At 39.1% G+C, this 18432-nt stretch overlaps 1 protein-coding gene across 6 annotated transcripts in view; it reads right to left on the bottom strand.

The window, feature by feature from the left end:
- Window positions 1–18432, bottom strand: part of OSBPL3 (oxysterol binding protein like 3) — a 262596-nt gene that overhangs the window by 80904 nt on the left and 163260 nt on the right. For 4 of the 6 annotated variants that reach the window (XM_060196082.1, XM_007529051.3, XM_007529052.3 and 1 more), the window contains 4 exons: window positions 13848–13978; window positions 8963–9070; window positions 1648–1782; window positions 174–267 (listed from right to left, as the gene is read on the bottom strand). In XM_060196082.1, the coding sequence (XP_060052065.1) occupies window positions 174–267; window positions 1648–1782; window positions 8963–9070; window positions 13848–13978 (468 nt within the window). The remainder of the gene's footprint in view (window positions 1–173; window positions 268–1647; window positions 1783–8962; window positions 9071–13847; window positions 13979–18432) is intronic. The other 2 variants (XM_007529053.3, XM_007529054.3) reach the window with 1 other exon arrangement.

Genomic DNA, 18432 nt, shown 5'->3' with positions numbered 1-18432 from the left:
ATGTCCTACCTGGTAAGCTAATTCTTTGGCCCCATATCTTAATTTTCTAATGTCATATATACTCTGTTTTCTAATGTCATATGTCCTCTGTTTGGCAACAGGTACCTTCTCCACATGCATATTAACATTCTATATAGAACCAAATGTTCAGAAGTCAAAGAATTAAGTCTTACCCAAAGTCTGCCTCTCATTATCTAAGTCATTACTGAGGTTGTCTAAAGAAATGTTATCACTTATGTCACTGACATACGAATCATCTTCAGAAATCTATGGGAAAAGAAGTAATATACATTAAAGTACAGTATATGAATCAGTCTTTCACAAAACATTTAGTTCAAAGGACTAAACATTTGAATTGCAATTCTAAATATATTTTGAAGTATATATTATAATTTTGAATGCTGTTTTCACAGAGGCCCACATACCAATCTTCCAAAAAGGTGTTCACAGAAAACACCTATTATTGATATGATATTATTTGATACTATTGTGTTGTTTTCGATGGGCTATGTTGTTTTCGCCGGGCTGGCTTCACGGGTGGGTAACAGACGACCAGGGACTCATGGTTGAGCTGTAGGTAGTATCTCTTTATTCATGCAGGACGCAGCACAATCTAAGACGAGCTAAGCTAAACTCAAGGTACCGTAAAACTCACAATGCTGTCTTTATATATACTTGCCAAGTAGGGTGGAAACAGGATGTGACATAGAGAGGGTGGAGAGAAAAGTGACTGGTGAAAATCAGAGTGTGACAAGGAGGGGGCAGAGCAGGCGATGCTCTGGAGTGCTTTATGTAAATGTAAAAGTGATTTATGTAAATAGACCAAAGCTTTGAATGGGATTAAATCTATCCCTATACAGGCATATGGTTAAGCAGAAGCCAGGGGGAGCTGGCATACTATCCAACACTATTGTTAAAGCTTTTAATGCTTTCTCAATTTATTCCTTTCTTTTGTTTAATAAGACAGACAGAAATCAAGAGGGGAAGAGGAGAAAGAGAGGGAGAGAAAGTAAGAGAGAGAGAGAGAGAGAGATATCTGAAGCACTGCTTCACTGTTCATCAAGTTATAAATTAATTTTTATAATAGTGGCACTACAATACTGATAATAAGTGCACGCTAAAATGTATAGTGTCCTGATTCAATGATAAAACATTATTTTTTTCTTACGATGAAGAATTCATCTGTGTCATGGTCGGGGAGGTGGTGAAGTGGGTAAGGTGATGGATTCTCAAACATGAGGTCCTTAGTTCGATCTCTGGCAGCACACATATCAGAGTGATATCTGATTCTTCCTCTCTTTCCTCCTATCCCTTTCATTAGTAAATAAGTAAAATGTTTCTTTAAAAAGAATTCATTTGTGGTTTCTGTATGAGTATTTATTTATTTACTTTTACCAGAGGACTGCTCATTTTTGGCTTATGGTGGTTCAGGGGGTTGAACCCGAGACTTGGGAACCTCAGACACGAAAGTCTTTTTATATCACCATTACATTCTCTCTCCCACCCTGTAATTGAGGGATAAGAAAAATCTTAAAATTCAATGGCAGGGAGGAGCCCTTGAGCTTTGTTTCTAAGTAGGGGTATTTACTAAAGGGGTAAAACAACAACAGAGATTTTTGAGGCCTCTACTAAAAACAGTGTTCAAACCTCATTTTCTGAAGAGCTTGGAGACAGAAGAACTTCCTGTGCATCAAAAAATTCAGACATGGAGTCAGTGATGGAAAGCCTACTTTCATTGGAAAGCTGATGGACTAGAGCTCGGCTGTCATCTCTGGAGTTCTCCTATTCGAAATACAAAAACAAAAAAAAGCACATTATTTAAAAACAGGCTCAAGAAGGGCAAAATAAACAACTGATTTCATTTCGGAACACACAAGGTCACAGGCCCATGCAAACAAGCAGCTCAAAGCAGAAGGTGGTTCCGAAGTTGAGGAGAAGAAAGTTTCACTTAAAAACAAAATGAGAAACGAAGGGATCCCCCAAATGGGCACCTCACTTAGTGGTACTGTCATTGCACAGGCACACCAACGATTGTCAAAGCAAAAGATACTATCCAGATCAGTCTAGGCTAGTAATTAAGAGGGAAAAATCCAACACTCTCTGAATCATATCCTCTTACTCCCTAACACTGCAGGATGTTTCTTTTAATCCTAAAATGTTCTCAGAATTACACTGAATGCATTTCCTGGTATGGCTAATTTAGAGCAATGTGGCTTTCCTCTGTTCCTATGCTTTACGGAGACTAAAATGCTGCTTCTGAGACATTCCTTGACAAACAAGACAGTATATTTTAGTCCAGAAGTGCCCCTGGTGGCAGATCATTCATTATTCAAGATGAACAAGATAAAAGTCTCTTTGTCTCTCTAGTCAAAATTACTCTGAAAGTTGAGGGGTAGCGCAGCGGGTTAAGCACACATGGTGGCAAAGTGCAAGGACCGGTGTAAGGACCCTGGTTCTAGCCCCCGGCTCCCCACCTGCAGGAGAGTCGCTTCACAGGCGGTGAAGCAGGTCTGCAAATGTCTATCTTTCTCTCCCCCTCTTTGTCTTCCCCTCCTCTCTCCATTTCCCTCTGTCCTATCCAACAACGACGATATCAGTAACAACCACAATAACAACTACAACAATAAAAAAAACAAGGTCAACAAAAGGGAATAAATAAATATAAAAAAATTACTCTGAAAGGGAAGGAAATTCACAAACCTCTACACAAACATAAGATTATGATTTTTTTTTTTTTCATCTTGCATGACCCTATGATTTCTTACTTCACTGGATCTAGATCTTCTTTTGAAGTAGGTCCTAAATACTTTGAGAATAGGGTTAGGGCTGTCTCTTCATTTGCCAAATAAAATTCAGTTTAACTGAACAAGCTGAGTCACTGCTTTGTGCTGGCCATGAAGGGGATGAGTAGTTGAGAGAACACACCCAAGATGACACCAAGATGGTGGAAATGGAGAGGAAGATGAGATTTTTTTTTGGCAAGGGGCTTGGCTTGGGGAGGATTTCACAGAATAAGTGCCTAGACCTTGAGTAAAAACAGATTAATGACAAGATGATTCTATTCCGTTGAATCTGTGATTGCAGCCCTGAACTTTTTGAAAGCTTACCATTTGTCACTAGGTTGATAAAGAAGTTGTTTCTATGTTATTTTGTAACTGGCAAATGAGTCCCAGAGCAATTTGGGGAACAAAAGCTAAAGTTGATCACATCTTTCTCAGAATATTATGAATTCAGAATATGTTCTTGAGTCTCATTAAGCAAATAATACCTGAGATGGGTATCTGTAACAGGAGGGTCACAGCAGGTTCCCAGCTAGCAAAGGGCAAGTGATCCTTTTATGAAATGTTTTCTGCAGGAACATATTTAAATGTTTATCATTTCTTCTTGGGTTATTTCCAAGTAGGATAGAGGGCCAAAGTATTTATTGAAAGATCCTACCCCTTTGAGTACTCACATAGTTTTCTGAAAAGCAGCATTCCTTCTCTCTATAGAATAGAGAGACCAACAAGGAGACCAAGTTAGAATGTGTAAGTAATTATTATGGTTGTCACTTTCAATGGAAAGGTCTTTCATCTCCAAAGTGTAAGATCGTAGTGCATAGCTAAGCTCCTCTAATGCTCACTTAAATAAAATTGTTCTGAGCATTGGTGTGTCACTGTCACTTTAGACACTAATGATTTATTTAGTTGTTCTAATCATTAATTTATTTCCATCACTCTTGATCTCTCTATATCCTTTCCTCCCAGACTGATGGGTCAGAAGAATTTCAGGCTGATCAACACTGAAAATAATACCCTCTGCCCCAGATCTCTGGTGTTCCATACCTTTAACAACTTCCAACTGAAACTGACAACCCAGAGGGGCTACAGCAGCCCCAATCCCTAGCACAGTGTCCTGCACAACACAGACCTCATTATTAAAACATTAGCCTATTTGGTTCACATCAGCAATTTCCCCTCAAGTTTATGGGAGGTTGTTTCTTTTCTTTTTTAAAAAAATGTATTTATTCCCTTTTGTTGCCTTTGTTGTTTTATTGTTGTAGTTGTTGTTGTTATTGATGTCATTGCTGTTGGATAGGACAGAGAGAAATGGAGAGAGGAGGGGAAGACAGAGAGGGGGAGAGAAAGATAGGCACCTGCAGACCTGCTTCACCGCTTGTGAAGCGACACCCCTGCAGATGGGGAGCAGGAGGCTCGAACTGGGATCCTTATGCCAGTCCTTGTGTTTTGCGCCATGTGCGCTTAACCCACTGTGCTACTACCCGATTCCCGGTTGTTTCTTTTTGACGTTGTAAAAAAACAAAGTAATATAGAAATGTGTGAGATGGGAATACAAAAATCCCATTATACTAAAGCAACCACTATGGGTATGCTGATATATTTTTCTCTAGTCCTTTCTATACAAATAGTTGTGTTTTATAATAAGATATGCAAATATATCATTTTAATAAACTATCTTCAAATAACATTATGCCATAATATTTTTTAAAAGTCTTTAAATTTTTTTATATTTATTTATATTTCCTTTTGTTGCCCTTGTTTTTTTTATTGTTGTTATTGATGTCATTGTTGTTGGATAGGACAGAGAGAAATGGAGAGAGGAGGGGAAGACAGAGAGGGGGAGAGAAAGATAGACACCTGAAGACCTGCTTCACTATTTATGAAGCGACCCTCCTGCAGATGGGGAGCAGGGGGCTCAAACTAGGGTCCTTATGCGGGTCCTTGACTTTGCCGCCATGTGCGCTTAACCCGCTGCGCTACCGCCCAACTCCCACCATAATATTTTTTTTCAAAGTTAATTATTTGTTCTGAGAATAAAAGTAATCGATAGTCACATCAGAAAATACAAACTCACCACCTGCCCTCCAAATGATTTTCTACCTTTAGGTTCCTATTTATTAAACAATTTGTCCTATTTTGTATCTTCCCACCTTCTAGCCAACTAGTTGAGGATGCTACTATGATTCCATTCTGACTTCCCTGGGGAGATGACCTCATCAATATATCCCAAAGTCTCACCTCCCCAGAGCCCTACCCTATTAGGGAAAGATAGAAACAGGCTCAGGATATGATCAACCTGCTAATGCCCATGTCCAGCAGAGAATCAATAACAGATGACAGAACTTCTATCTTCTGTATCCCATAAAGAATTTTTGGCCATACTCCCAGAGGCATAAAGAATAGGGAAGCTTCCAATGGAGGGGATGGGATGCAGAACTCTGATGGTGGGAACTATACGGAATTGTACTCCTTTCACTTTACCATCTTGTTAATCATTATTAAATCACTAATAAATTAAAAAAACACAGCAGTAGAATTGCTAAAGTTGGGGTGGAGTAAAGGTATATGTGGTCTCCCCCTGTATTTCTTTACACCTTTCTATGAATGTATAAGTATTATAAAAATAAAAACTTTAAAAATTTATTTGGATATTTTACTTTTGCCACTTTCTGTAGTTATTCAATGGTCTTAATTTGCTTGCTATTACTTATTAATTATTTACATATTAAAGACATTGTCATGTCTTTAGTATTTCCTGACTTGCTATTGTTAATGAAAAAAATTCCCTAGCTTGCTGCTATTTGCCTCATTTTTCACACATATTATTTTCCCTTAAAATAATTAAATCTAGTCAACAGTTCCTTTTTCTTATTGTTTCCACATTTAGGAGAGTTCTCCATATTCTAGCTATTACATATACACTGAAGTTAATGTTTTTTCACTCTAGTTCACTAGCATTTCATTCTACTATGCAACAAATCAACTGAAGCAGCTTTCCAAATTGTTATAGAACTATACCAACTCAGTTTGTTGGATAATTCATATTTTTGCCCCTGACTTTTTTTAGCCTCTTCTATCATTAATTAATTTACTATACACATACAATGATATTTACGCCTGAGAAATTTTTTCTTCCCCATTCTTAAATCATTACTGGAGTCTCATAATGTATTTTATTTTTCTGGTCTGACTGCCTTTCCTAACTAGATAGTAGTTATAATACTGTTAAGAAAATAAGTGCTGGGCTGGCAAAATAGCTCTGTTATATAGTATGCTGCTTTGCCATATGGCCAGACTAAAGAAAGCTTTGCTGCTGTGGACTCTTTCCACTCTTTCTTACTGCCAAGGAAGGAAGGAGTAAAGGAAGAAAGAATGAATGAAAGAGAGGGAGGGAGGGAAGAAGGAAGGAATGAAGGAAGAAGGCAAAAAAGGAAGGAAGGAAAGAAGGGAGAGAGGGAGAAAGAGAGAAAGGAAGGAAGAAACAAAGAAAAGAAATACACTGAGGAGTTTTAAGACTCTAGGAAGATTCCATTTAAATAAGAGTATTTCCTGAAGGCAACAATAACTTTTCCCTTACTGGGAAAGTTAGCCTGAGCCAATCACTGAGAAATAAGTTAAAAACAAAGTAAATGGAAAACCACTGAATGGGGACTTAGATAAATGAGACAACTGTAAGATCAATTCAAAACTCCAGAAGGCAGTTTTGGAAGGTGTGAATTTGAGGGATGTCATTGATCCCACTCAAGGACAATTTATAGTGCTTAAGAAGACTCTGAGTACATTACTTATAAGATCAGTTTAAAAACATGCATTTTAGAAGACTTGTGATTTTGGGTTTCCTTTTAACAACACAAATAGACCCAGATATGCACATAGAATATAAATTCATAAAAGCATACACCAGGAGCTGGGTGGTGGTGCACCTGGTTGAGCGCACAATGTGCAAAGACCAGGGTTCAAGCCCAAAGTTCCCACCTGCAGAAGGAAAGCTTCACAAGTGGTGAAACAGTGCTACGAGTGTTTCTCTGTTGCTCTCTATCTTCCCTTTCCTCTAAATTTCAGGCTGTCTCTATCAAATAAATAAAGATACTTAAAAATTGAAAAAAAAAAAGAAGCACACACGACCTATCAACTTGCCATTTAACAGCTTGTTCAACAGAGAAATGTAACTACGTGATAATACTGTTTGAAACGTAAGTAGTGGGACAGAAAGCTCTGTAGAATGCATGGCTTTGGGCATCCCACACTCAGCAACACCCTGAAGTGATTGAAGGTTTGGAACCTACTTTAGCAAATGCAGATTCATTTCAGAGCTCTTCCCTGAGCATATTTCTTTGGCTAAAGTTAAAATGAAAGTCAAGTTCTGCAAGGTAGCTCACTTGAATAGTGCACCTGTTTTACCACAGGCACAACTCAGATTTGAGCCCAACTCCCATTATTTTGGGTGAATGGTATGGGGTCTTTCCCTTTAACTCCATCTGTGTTTCTCTTTCTATCTGAAAAAGCCAACCTGGGGCAGTGAAGCTCCAGTGATGATTAAAAAATAATAATAAATTAAAAATAAATGAAGTTAGCGGATGGCTAATCTGGTGAATCACATATGTTACAATGTGCAAGGAACTGGATTCAAGTTTCTGATCCTCACTTGCGGTGGCGGGGGGTGGGGAGAAGCTTCAAGAGCAGTGGAGTAGTGCTATGGGCGTCTCTCCTTTTCTCTCTCTCTCTCCCTCACCATCTCCCCCTCCCCTCTAGATTTCTTTGTCTTTATCCAATAAATAAATATAATAAATAAATAAATGAATAAAGTATTTTTTAAATAACTAAGTAAAACGAAGGGGCCACCATAGGTAGCACTTAGCTGCTTAATGCTATGAGCAACTAACTTTAGGTCTAGCCTGTGACTGAAAAAGCTATGTTTGAAATAGAGAGGAATTTTATAAGCAACCACTGACACATCTCAAGACATAAGAAGAGGCCAGAGTAACTTCTCCCCTCTCCAGGAGGGAGTTCCTGCAGCATGAAGAAGCATTGCCTGGGCTTCCTATGAAGCAGCACACCCAGGTCTCACAGTGTGTGCACCCATGGGTGCCACAGCCTTTGGTCTCTACAACACAACAGCTTTCTTAGGAATGAGGGAATTATGTGAGGGGGTAGTTTCTTTGAGGCTAGGAAAAGGGAGAAAATATGCTCAGATTAAGTAAGCACTAAATGCTCTACACACACATATGCACAAACCCTTCCTATCTTACCTTTCTAATTTTCTTTTTTCTTTTTCTTTTTTGACCAGAGCACTACTCAGTGCTGGTTTATGGTGGTGTGGGGGATTGAACCTGGGACTTTAGAGCTTCAGGCATAAGAGTCTCTTTACATAACCATTATGCTATACCCCCACCCTACCTTTCTAATTTTCTATTTCAGAACAACTCACTCGAGGCTGCGGATGCTGCTCACTGGTAAAGCACACGCTTCGCATGTGTGAGGCCCCGGGTTTGATCCCTGGCACTACCATTACCAAGAAAGTAAATAAAAGTACTTAGTCAAATACATTTACTAGAGAAAAACTTTGCACATAAATATGTTTATATATAGCTAAAACAGTTTTGAACTTTATTACATTTTTCTACTGATTTTTTTCAAGCAATTAGTGTATTTTCTTGAAGTTCTTCATTTTAAAAACATGCAAAGAATATTTTGGATAAACAGCCAATTCTTAAAAAAAAGACATTTTCCAACATAACTGACCAAGGCACTTAAATTGCAATGCAATTTTCTTTATTCTTTCAGGGCATATGGTCACAGTTTCTCATCACACTTTTAAAAATTAAAATACAGCCACATACAGGAAGGGGAGAAGAGAAATTTAAGTTTCTTCAGAAGTTATGGGGGGAAAGGGTATGGTTTTACAACTCTCACTCTAGTCAGACCCAGTGAAAAGGAGGATACTTATTCGGGAGATGGGGGTAAAGAAATAACAAAGGAAGAAGTTTTTTTTAAAGGTAGGGGCAGAAGGAAGCAGTTTAAAATGGCAATTAGTAACACACTTTCAAGAAAGCCTGGACATCCCATCCCTGTGAAGCTGGGAGGTTAGAGGGAAGGTGAGCAGCCCCAGGCTGGGAGACAGAGGGCACCATGTGTGGGGAAGGTGGTCACAGAGACATTACCAGACACAAAGCCTTACCCACCTCTGCCAGGCTGTCACTGGACTTGGCAGCAGCGGGGGGGTCGAGGAGCAGAGACTCAGCATGGATTCTGCATAAGCGTTCTTTAAGCTCTGTATTTTGTGCTAGGGCCTGGAACATGTTAAAAAAATAGTGGTGCTCTGTTAATAAATGTGTGTCTCAGAAGAAGCACGTAGGACCTGGAAGGATTATGACCTCGACTTTTTCTTTGAATGCAATATATACGATGCTGAAACGTCAGAGAGAAGATATTAAACTCTGGAAACATTGACCATTCTCTGATCACATTCCCAGAGATGAAAGGAAGGGTTTTAGGGTTTTCTTTCAGGTAGAGGAGGAAATCAAAAACACCTTCAGCTCTATGACCCCTTGTTTTCATCAGCTGTCTTTAGTTTCTTTGGCCCCTCCCAGTGATCTCAAGTTTCTCTCATCTAAAAAACAAACAAAAAAAGAAGAGAAAAGAAAAAGCAAAGAAAAACATTCTCACATGTAATACATGTGCACAACATCGAGGTTCCAGGTTTAAGCCACAGGTGGTGAAGCAGTGCTGTAAATGCCTTTTTCTCTATCCCGCTTCCCTGTCCATTTCTCTCTGTCTATAAAAAGAAAAAAAAGAAGGAGGCTGGGTGGTAGCGCAGTGGGTTAAGTGCAAGGGCCGGTGTAAGGATCCCAGTTCAAGCCCCTGGCCTCCCACCTGCAGGGGAGTCACTTCACAAGCAGTGAAACAGGTTTGCAGGTGTCTATCTTTCTCTCCCCCTCTCTGTCTTCCCATCTCTCTCTCTCTTTTTTTTTTAATATTTATTTATTCCGTTTTCAGTTGCCCTTTTTTTGTTTTATTGTTGTAGTTACTATTGATGTCATCATTGTTGGATAGGACAGAGAGAAATGGAGAGAGGACGGGAAGACAGAGAGGGGGAGAGAAAGATAGACACCTGCAGACCTGCTTCACTGCTTGTGAAGTGACCCCCCTGAAGGTGAGGAGCCGGGGGCTCGAACTAGGATCCTTATGCAGGTCCTTGCTCTTTGTGCGGCGTGTGCTCAGCCCACTGTGCTACTGCCGGACTCCCTTCCCCATCTCTCTTGACTTCTCTCTGTCTTATCCAACAACAACAGCAATAACAACAATAATGACATATTTCTTTGGCTAAAGTTAAAATGCAATCGTAGGAGGTGAGAATATTTTTTGGGAGGAGGCTTAAATATTTTTTATTTCAAAGGGATATAATGAAGTGAAAAATTAAAGGCAAAGTTCTAACTTAAAATATTAATCAGAAAAGTTTCCTAACTTGGCCAACATCTGTTTATAGTTTTTCCTTAATTTATTCTTTAATCCATTCTTTATATTAGGAAGAACACTGAGCATGAATTCTATCTACTCCTCCTCCCTTCTTTCTTTTTTATTAGATAGGACAGAGAGAAATTGAGACAGAAGGAGGAGACAGAGAGGGAGACAGAAATAAAGATACCTGGAGACCTGCTTCATCACTAGTGAGGTTTCCTTTCTGCAGAGGCCTGGGGTTTGAACCTGCGCATGGTTAACATGTGTATTCAAGTGGGTGTATCACCACTCAATCCCCAAAATATGTCTCCTTTAGTAGCTTTTCCTTGTAAGTCACAGGCAGAAGAAAACCACCAAGATTATAAGAACAACAGAAACACATCCATTCTGATTGCCCATAGGTGACTCTAAAAACCCAAGTCTGAACTGAATCAAGAGTCAAATCATAATGGAACACTCACCTTTATCTTAAATGTCTCAAGCTGTGAAGGAGCTGAGTTAAATTCTTTAGTAAAAGCAGCAACTTTGAATGCTGCAGCTAAGTAAGTCTCTGTAACTTCTAGCAAGCAAGCATAGTGATAAGATAAGGCTCCTCAGGGGAAGTAATGTGAGCTTATTTCTAGAGGAAGACTATAGATAGGAGCCCATCAAAGCACTTTTTTTTTTCCCTCCAGGGTTATTGCTGGGCTCAGTGCCTGCACCATGAATCCACCACTCCTGGAGGCCATTTTTCCCCCCACTGCACCACTGCCTGACCCCCGAAAGCATTTTCTAAATGCAATAAAAGCCAACCAAGTGAGAACAACTAGGTGCTATGTTTCACTACAAAAAGAACCAAGAACTAAGGGTTAGAGATATAGCTTATTTGGTAGGGTGCATGCCCTACCATGCACACAGTCCAGGTTTGAGTCCCAGCATCGCTTGGGAGTGTTACAGTACCACTTACAGTACCATAGAAAGCTCCGAAGTGTCTCTTCCTCTGTTTCTATCTCTCTTGATCTAAATGAAGAAGTTAGCCTGGAAGCAGTGAAATCATGTATGCCCTAGGCTTTGGCTCCACCAAAAAACAAGAGTGAGCCCAAGTGGCCAGGGAAGTAGCTTAACAGTGGAGCATAGGACTTGCATGCCTGATGTCCACAATTTGATTGCCAGTGCTAAGTGTTCGATAGTGCTTATCTTTTTCTTTCTCTCCCTCTCTTATTTTTAACAGCATTCTGACTGCCCCACTGAATGAATATTAAATATTTTTAGACAACAATACGTGTCACTGGCAATGTTTTTGCCACTAACATCACATCAATATTATCTTCTGTATAACCACCTGTTGTTTTATCTGAACATCTACTTCCGAGGTATATTACATAATGCATAAGTTTACAAATAAATACTCCTAGAAGCTTGGGTAGGATGATACTGTCCTAGCTAGGGATGTCCTCTGTGTGTGCTCCACCTAACCTCTTCTGATCAACTGTAAAGATATATGTATATATCACGGTGGTGGTTTGGGAGGTGGTGCAGTGGACAAAGTGTTGGATTATCAAGTGTGAGGTCCTGAGTTGACTTCCAGCAGTCCTATGTAGTAGAGTAATGCTCTGGTTCTGGTTCTCTTTCTCTTGCCTCCTATCTTTCAAAAGTAAATAAATAATAAGATATTTTAAAAATGAAAGGAAAAAATTACTTCTCTCATGAATGTGATGGATAGAAAATGTGAATGAGGGAGTCAGGTGGTAGCGCAGCATGTTAAGTGCATGTGGCGTGAAGCACGAGGACCAGCATAAAGATCCCATTTTGAGCCCCCAGCTCCCCACCTGCAGGGGAGTCATTTCACAGGCGGTGAAGCATATCTGCAGGTGTCTATCTTTCTCTCTCCATCTGTCTCCCCCATCTCTCTCCATTTCTCTCTGTCCTATCCAACAACAACAACATCAATAACAACAATAATAACTACAACAATAAAACAAGGGCAACAAAAGTGAATAAATAAATTTAAAAAAAAAGAAAATGTGAATGAACATTTTCTAGTTCTTTCAGTGCCAGAAGTGACTTCTGAAAACAAGCTCCTAAAATTCATCTCCTTCAGCTGAACCTAAAGAGATAATTCAGCATTGCTTTGGCTGATGACAGTAAACAAATACTCTCACTCTCTCTCCTTTTGCCAACAAAGTTATTATCACTGGGGTTTGGGGCTTGTATGAATTTACTGTTTCTGGTGGCCACATTTCCCTCTGTTTCACTCTTTTTGGATAGTGGGTGAGAAACAGAATGAGATAAAGAGGGATAAAGAGAGAAATCTTCCCCACCTCTCTTTTCTGCAGTACTGTTCTACCCCCTGCAAAGTTTAAACTCTGCAGGTGGGGTCTAGGGGCTAAAGCCAGGTCTTCATCAATGGTAATGGATGTGCTCTACCAAGTGAGCCACTACCTAGCCTGTACCCTATTTTAATAGTAGACATTCCAATGCACAAGAGTAGCAACAAATAAGTACAGCCAGTTCCCTATTTCTGAAGGTTTCACATCCACAGTTCTACCAACAACTGATCAAAATTGTATACTATTAGTTAGGCCTATGATGTGGTTGGCTGAATTGTTACTGAACATGCACAGATCTTTACTTTATCATGATTCTATGAATAATATAGTATAACAGAAATTAACATTGCATTTAGACATTACAAGTAATCTAGAGATAATTTAAAGTCTATGGGAGGATTTGGGTAGGCTGTACACGAATACTATGTCATTTTATAAAAGGAACTTGAGTATCTGTGGACTTTATTATAATCTGTGTGTGTGTGGGGGGACAAATCCTCTCTAAGTTCAAGGGATAACTATATGCACCTTCAAAAGTTCTCTAATTTTTCAACAGAAACAGTGTGAACAACCAGTGTTGGGTACTCAAAGTAGAGTTCTAGAACCCGGTACTTCAGTGGAGCCCAAGCCTTCTGAGGAAAAAACTGGAATTGATGAAGAAAAGGCAAGAAAGTGAATGAGAGGATGAAAAATACTTGAGCCTCAACAATGATTTTTCTGTTATTTTGAAGGCACAATGATTACCTGATACTCTGTATGATTCATCACTTTGTGTCAGTGGGAAAGTAAAAAAGCTAAATGCTTTGTACTATCACATCAATGTTCACATTTTTGAAAGAGTGGCAAAAAGGATATCAGTCCTGTGTATTAGAGAAGACAAGAATATGATTTAAAACTTTTGTTCTGCTAATTGAGATTTAGAAAGTCAGTGTAAGCTGACAGAATCTTACGAACAGAGGTCTCCAAACTGTTAAGATACTGTCAACATTAACAAATGTCTATGAGATACACACAAATGCACAACCAAAGCTTTATGGAAACAGAAAAATCAAAATAAATAGGAGGAAACAAAACATAAAGTAAAGCTTAATCAAATCATAGTTGTTAAGATTTAAAGTAGATTCAGTTTTATTGTTTAAAATAAGCAGATCTGATGAAAGTTTAAAAAATATAATTTGGATAATTTGTTTCCTCAAGAATTTTCAAAAAAAAAACCAAACCCATAGAGATGGAAAATGTAATAAAACCATGAACCTAGAAGAGCTGTCAGGCATTTCTATGACACAAACATGTAACTTACGGAGGAGAGGGCATGCTTCAGACCAATGACCTGGGCAGATGGCGAGGAGGAGACATCTTGTTCCATTAGCTGCTTCAGTTTCTCTCTCTCCGTTGATATGGTATTGAATGCTGACCTTAAAGTTAAGTAAACTATAAAGATATAATAATTATAAAAAAGAATAAAGGAAGAGGCATGATTAAAAGCAAGATGCAGAAAGATGCATTTTGTATCAAGTAACTTAGAAACGAATTTAGAACATAGACTATTTTGAGTGGAGCTAACATACGTTATAAAGTGATTTTAAAACACACAACCACTAAGGATAGCTCAATGTTAGATAATATGGTATGTATTCTTAAGGTCCTGGGTTTGACCTTTAGTAACAAACAAGTAGACAAACCCCAACAAAACCATATCTAAATGAACAATAATAAAATCGAACCTTAAAGTGAACTATAGATGATTCTGGCTGAAGGTGTATAATGTTGGTGTACTGATTGTAACAAATATGTTATGTATGTGTATGTGGGGGGGGGTCAGGAGTTACATAGGAACTTTGTACTTTCTGTTCAATTTTATATTTATTTATTTTCCCTTTTGTTGCCCTTGTTGTTTTTCTATTGTTGTTATGGTTATTATTATTGTTGTTGTTATTGATGTCGTTGTTGTTGAATAGAAATGGAGAGTGGAGGGGAAGACAGAAGGAGAAGAGAAAGATAGACACCTGCAGACCTGCTTCATTGCCTGTGAAGTGACTCCCCTGCAGGTGGGGAGCCGGGGGCTCAAACTGGGATCCTTACACTGGTCCTTGTGATTTGTGCCATGTGCGCTTAACCCGCTGCACTACCACCCAGCTCCCTGTTCAATTTTACTATGAGGCTAAAATTGCTGTGAAATAGGGTCTACTAAAACTTTTTAAATGATCTAATTGTTAATTCTACGGGCCTTACGTACTATAAAAATGTCATCATCAAGATATCCCAACTCCCAAAAAGACTATATTTATGGGTTCTCTATTAACAACATTTATCAGTAGTTTTGTTCATATCATCTAAAGACTGAAAAAAATTTAAAACAAAGCTGTCAATGCTGGGGAGACAGCATAGTGGCGATGTAAAGCATTTTCATGCCTAAGATTCAGAGGTCTCAGGTTCAATCCCCAGCACCACCATATGTCAGAGCTGAGCTGAGCAGTGCTCTGGTCTCTGCCTCTCTGTATGTCTCACTCACTAAAAATGAATATACATATATATAGGAGAAAAGAAAAAAAAATCAAAGCTGTCAGGGAAGATACAGTAATAATGCAGCAAAGAAACTAGATAGGACCCTAATCCTGGTGACCAACATGAATCAAAACTATGTGTGCTTCTAGGTGAAATAACCTGAAAGGGCAGGGCCTTAAGTTTTGTTCTGATACCATCCTGGTTTCCCTGGGGAGATGCCCTCACCAATGTGTCCTGAAGTCTCACCTTTCCAGAGCTTTCCCCCACTAGGGAAAGATAGGAACAGGCTTGGGATATGGATCAAACTGCCAAGTTTAATGTCCGGCAGAGAAGCAATTACAAAGCCAGAACTCCTACCTTCAGCACCCCATAAAGAATTTTGGTCCTTACTTGAAGAGGGATAAAGAAAAGAGAATTTTCTGATGGGAACTCTGGTGGTGGGAACTGTGTGGAATTGTACTACTGTTATCTTGTTAATAATTATTAAGTCACTAAATAATTTTTAAGTGTCAATTTCATCAAAAAGAAAGTCTGCTGAACTGTTCCCAATTTAAGGAAATTAAAGAGTCATGGCAACTGACTGAAATAGATGGTCATGAACTAGATCTTGTACAGATGAAGAAAAGTGTAGTTGAAAGTGTTAGGATAATTGGTAACATCTGAATATGGAAAGTAGACTCAATAACAATGATACATTTACTGAATGTCTTAACTAAACTAAGTAACATTCTGTTACTTAGCCTAATTTTAGGAAATACACTGTAGTGCAGATGCAAGATGTATGGTTTCTACTTACAATGTTCAGAAAAATAAACACATGTCTACACACATGGAATTGTGAAGAAATAGGTAAAAACAAATGCTGCAAAATATGAAAAATGTTGAACTAAGATTATGAATACATGGGATTCTTTGTATTATTCTTGCAACCTGCCTATAAGTTTGAAACTGTTAATCATTCCAGTTGCTTAACTCAGGGTTTCCCACCTCTAGTCAAGGTGTTCAATTGTTTTGTCCACTTTGTGATCATTCTGTACTACTAAGCACTCAGTGTCTAAACTGAAATTTTAAAAAACATTAACAAATACAGAACAAGCTCATCAAACTTTGACCATATAATGTACAAGTCATTTCCTAGGGATGAGGAAATCCAAATTACTGGTTATGGAAATCACCACAAATATTAACTTTACTACCTCCTTTACTATAGTTTGTTTTTAAAGAAGAGATGGAGATTCACTTCTCAAATGGCCTAATATATTACTGAATTCCCCAGGACTGTAGTTTTTAATATTTATTTATTTATTCCCTTTTGTTGCCCTTGTTTTTTAAAAATTATTGTTGTGGTTATTATTATTGTTGTTACTGATGTCATTGTTGTTGGATAGGACAGAGAGAAATGGAGAGAGGAGGGGAAGATGAAGAGGGGCAGAGAAAGATAGACACCTGCACACCTGCTTCACCACCTGTGAAGTGACTCCCCTGCAGGTGGGGAGCCAGGGGCTTGAACCGGGATCCTTACGCTGGTCCTTGTGCTTTGTGCCACCTGCACTTAGCCCGCTGCACTACTGCCCAACTCCCTCCCCCCACGACTGTATTTTTAAAGATGCTACTATTATGGAGAGGCTTTTTTACTATAACAAACTAAATAAGCATTGTTGCTTACTTCAGTCATGTCACAGCAATAAGGATAACTTAACATTTCTATAGGTTATTTATGAGCTAGTTTGAGATTGTGGTATTTAGCAAGAAACTTAGAGCACCTTCACAAGGTCATGGTTCAAATAAGCAGTTTGTTTAGACACATACATAGATGATGGTGCTTCTGCTGAAAGAAGATAGGAGTTACTGGTCAAAAGGTATAAAATAATCTCTAACAATGTCTATGTAGCATGCTTCGATCTTTGTTGCAAACAGTTCAATTGAGCAAAATAAAGGACAGCATAATAGACTGATAGTATGAACTTGGAGTAGGGCACCAAATTAAAAATCCTGGGTTGAGGGTGAGGGTGGATGTTCGACATCATGGGGTGGGGAGGGAGGATGGGATGGGACACAGTCTTTTGGTGGTGGGAATGATGTTTATGTACACTCCTATTAATTTCTAGTCATATAAATCACTATTTAATTAATATGAGAGGGGAAAATTGAGTAAATGTCTCAAACTTTTTAATGCACAGACCACAAGCTGAGTCTTGGATATGTTGACTCTCATAAAAACTTGGAATAGGGAGAACAGAAGCAACCAGTGGCACAGCTATATACAAATAATGTCAAAGGACATAAATTATGGTGATGTTGTGTATGATACAGCAAATCCTAACAAAAGGATTTTTCAAATTTAACCCAATTGCCAAATAATGTGATTATAGCAATAACTATCTATTGCATTCTTAAGCCCTAAGACAGCAGGAACCTCCCATGTTGGGAAATTATGCGGGTGTGGTGGAGCCTGGCAGGGTTTGACCTAAGGAGTGTGTCTATCCTGTCAGTCTGTCTCTATACTGAGAGGTTGACCAAGGAAGGACAGGAGTAACCTCAAAGGTTTGTCCCATCTTATCAGACTCCCTGCCTCACAAAGCACACTGCATTCCTGATACTACGGCCATTAGATAAAAAGAAAGGGGGAGATGTCAGGAAATTGTCAGGAGCCTCACAAAGCACCCTGCATTTTTCTGCCTCCAAGAGCCTGGCATTCCTTAAAACATTAAGCCAGCTCCCCCTGCTCCACCCTGCATTCCTGATACTATGGCTTATCTACATAATCATTGTTTTGCATGAAAGATCCCCACCCATTCCATTCTTTTGATCTATCTTCTTTCTACCCTCAAGACACTCCCTGCCTGCAGTGTATTATTAATCCTACCAGTTAAAACCATCAAAACAGTTGCTAAGGAAGTTCCTACCTTTCCAGACCCTTTTTCCTTTCTCTGCCCCTTTCCTAGCCATTTCCGTTCCCGACTTGCCACTTCCGGGTCTGCCCTTTAAAAGCCTTGGTTCTCTGATCAATAAAGAATTGCATTGCCTTGCTGCCATGAGCTTGGTTCCTGAATCATCTCTCTCGCATTGCTGAGTGACTAGCAGCCCAGGCTGGCTCCGTTCATGTTCTCTCCAACCCAGAGAGTACATGCCCAGGAAGAGGCACCCCCATGCTAGCCCTGCACTCCTGCTTCCTCTATAGAGCCTGTATTTCCCCCAGTCCTGGAACCACTAGAGTGGGGCTCACTTTCTTCCATGCTTGTCTCAATTCATACCAAATGATATCACATCTGCTGATCCCAACCTAATCAATGTAATGAATACCACCTCAGTATGCTTTACTTCAGACTGTCCAGAGACATTAGGCATGGAATGTCAACCCTTCAGCCTCATTTCTCGGG

This window comes from Erinaceus europaeus, chromosome 8 (genome assembly GCF_950295315.1).
Source record: "Erinaceus europaeus chromosome 8, mEriEur2.1, whole genome shotgun sequence".
NCBI classification, from domain to species: Eukaryota; Metazoa; Chordata; class Mammalia; order Eulipotyphla; family Erinaceidae; genus Erinaceus; species Erinaceus europaeus.
This window is presented reverse-complemented; position numbering and strand designations above follow the sequence as displayed.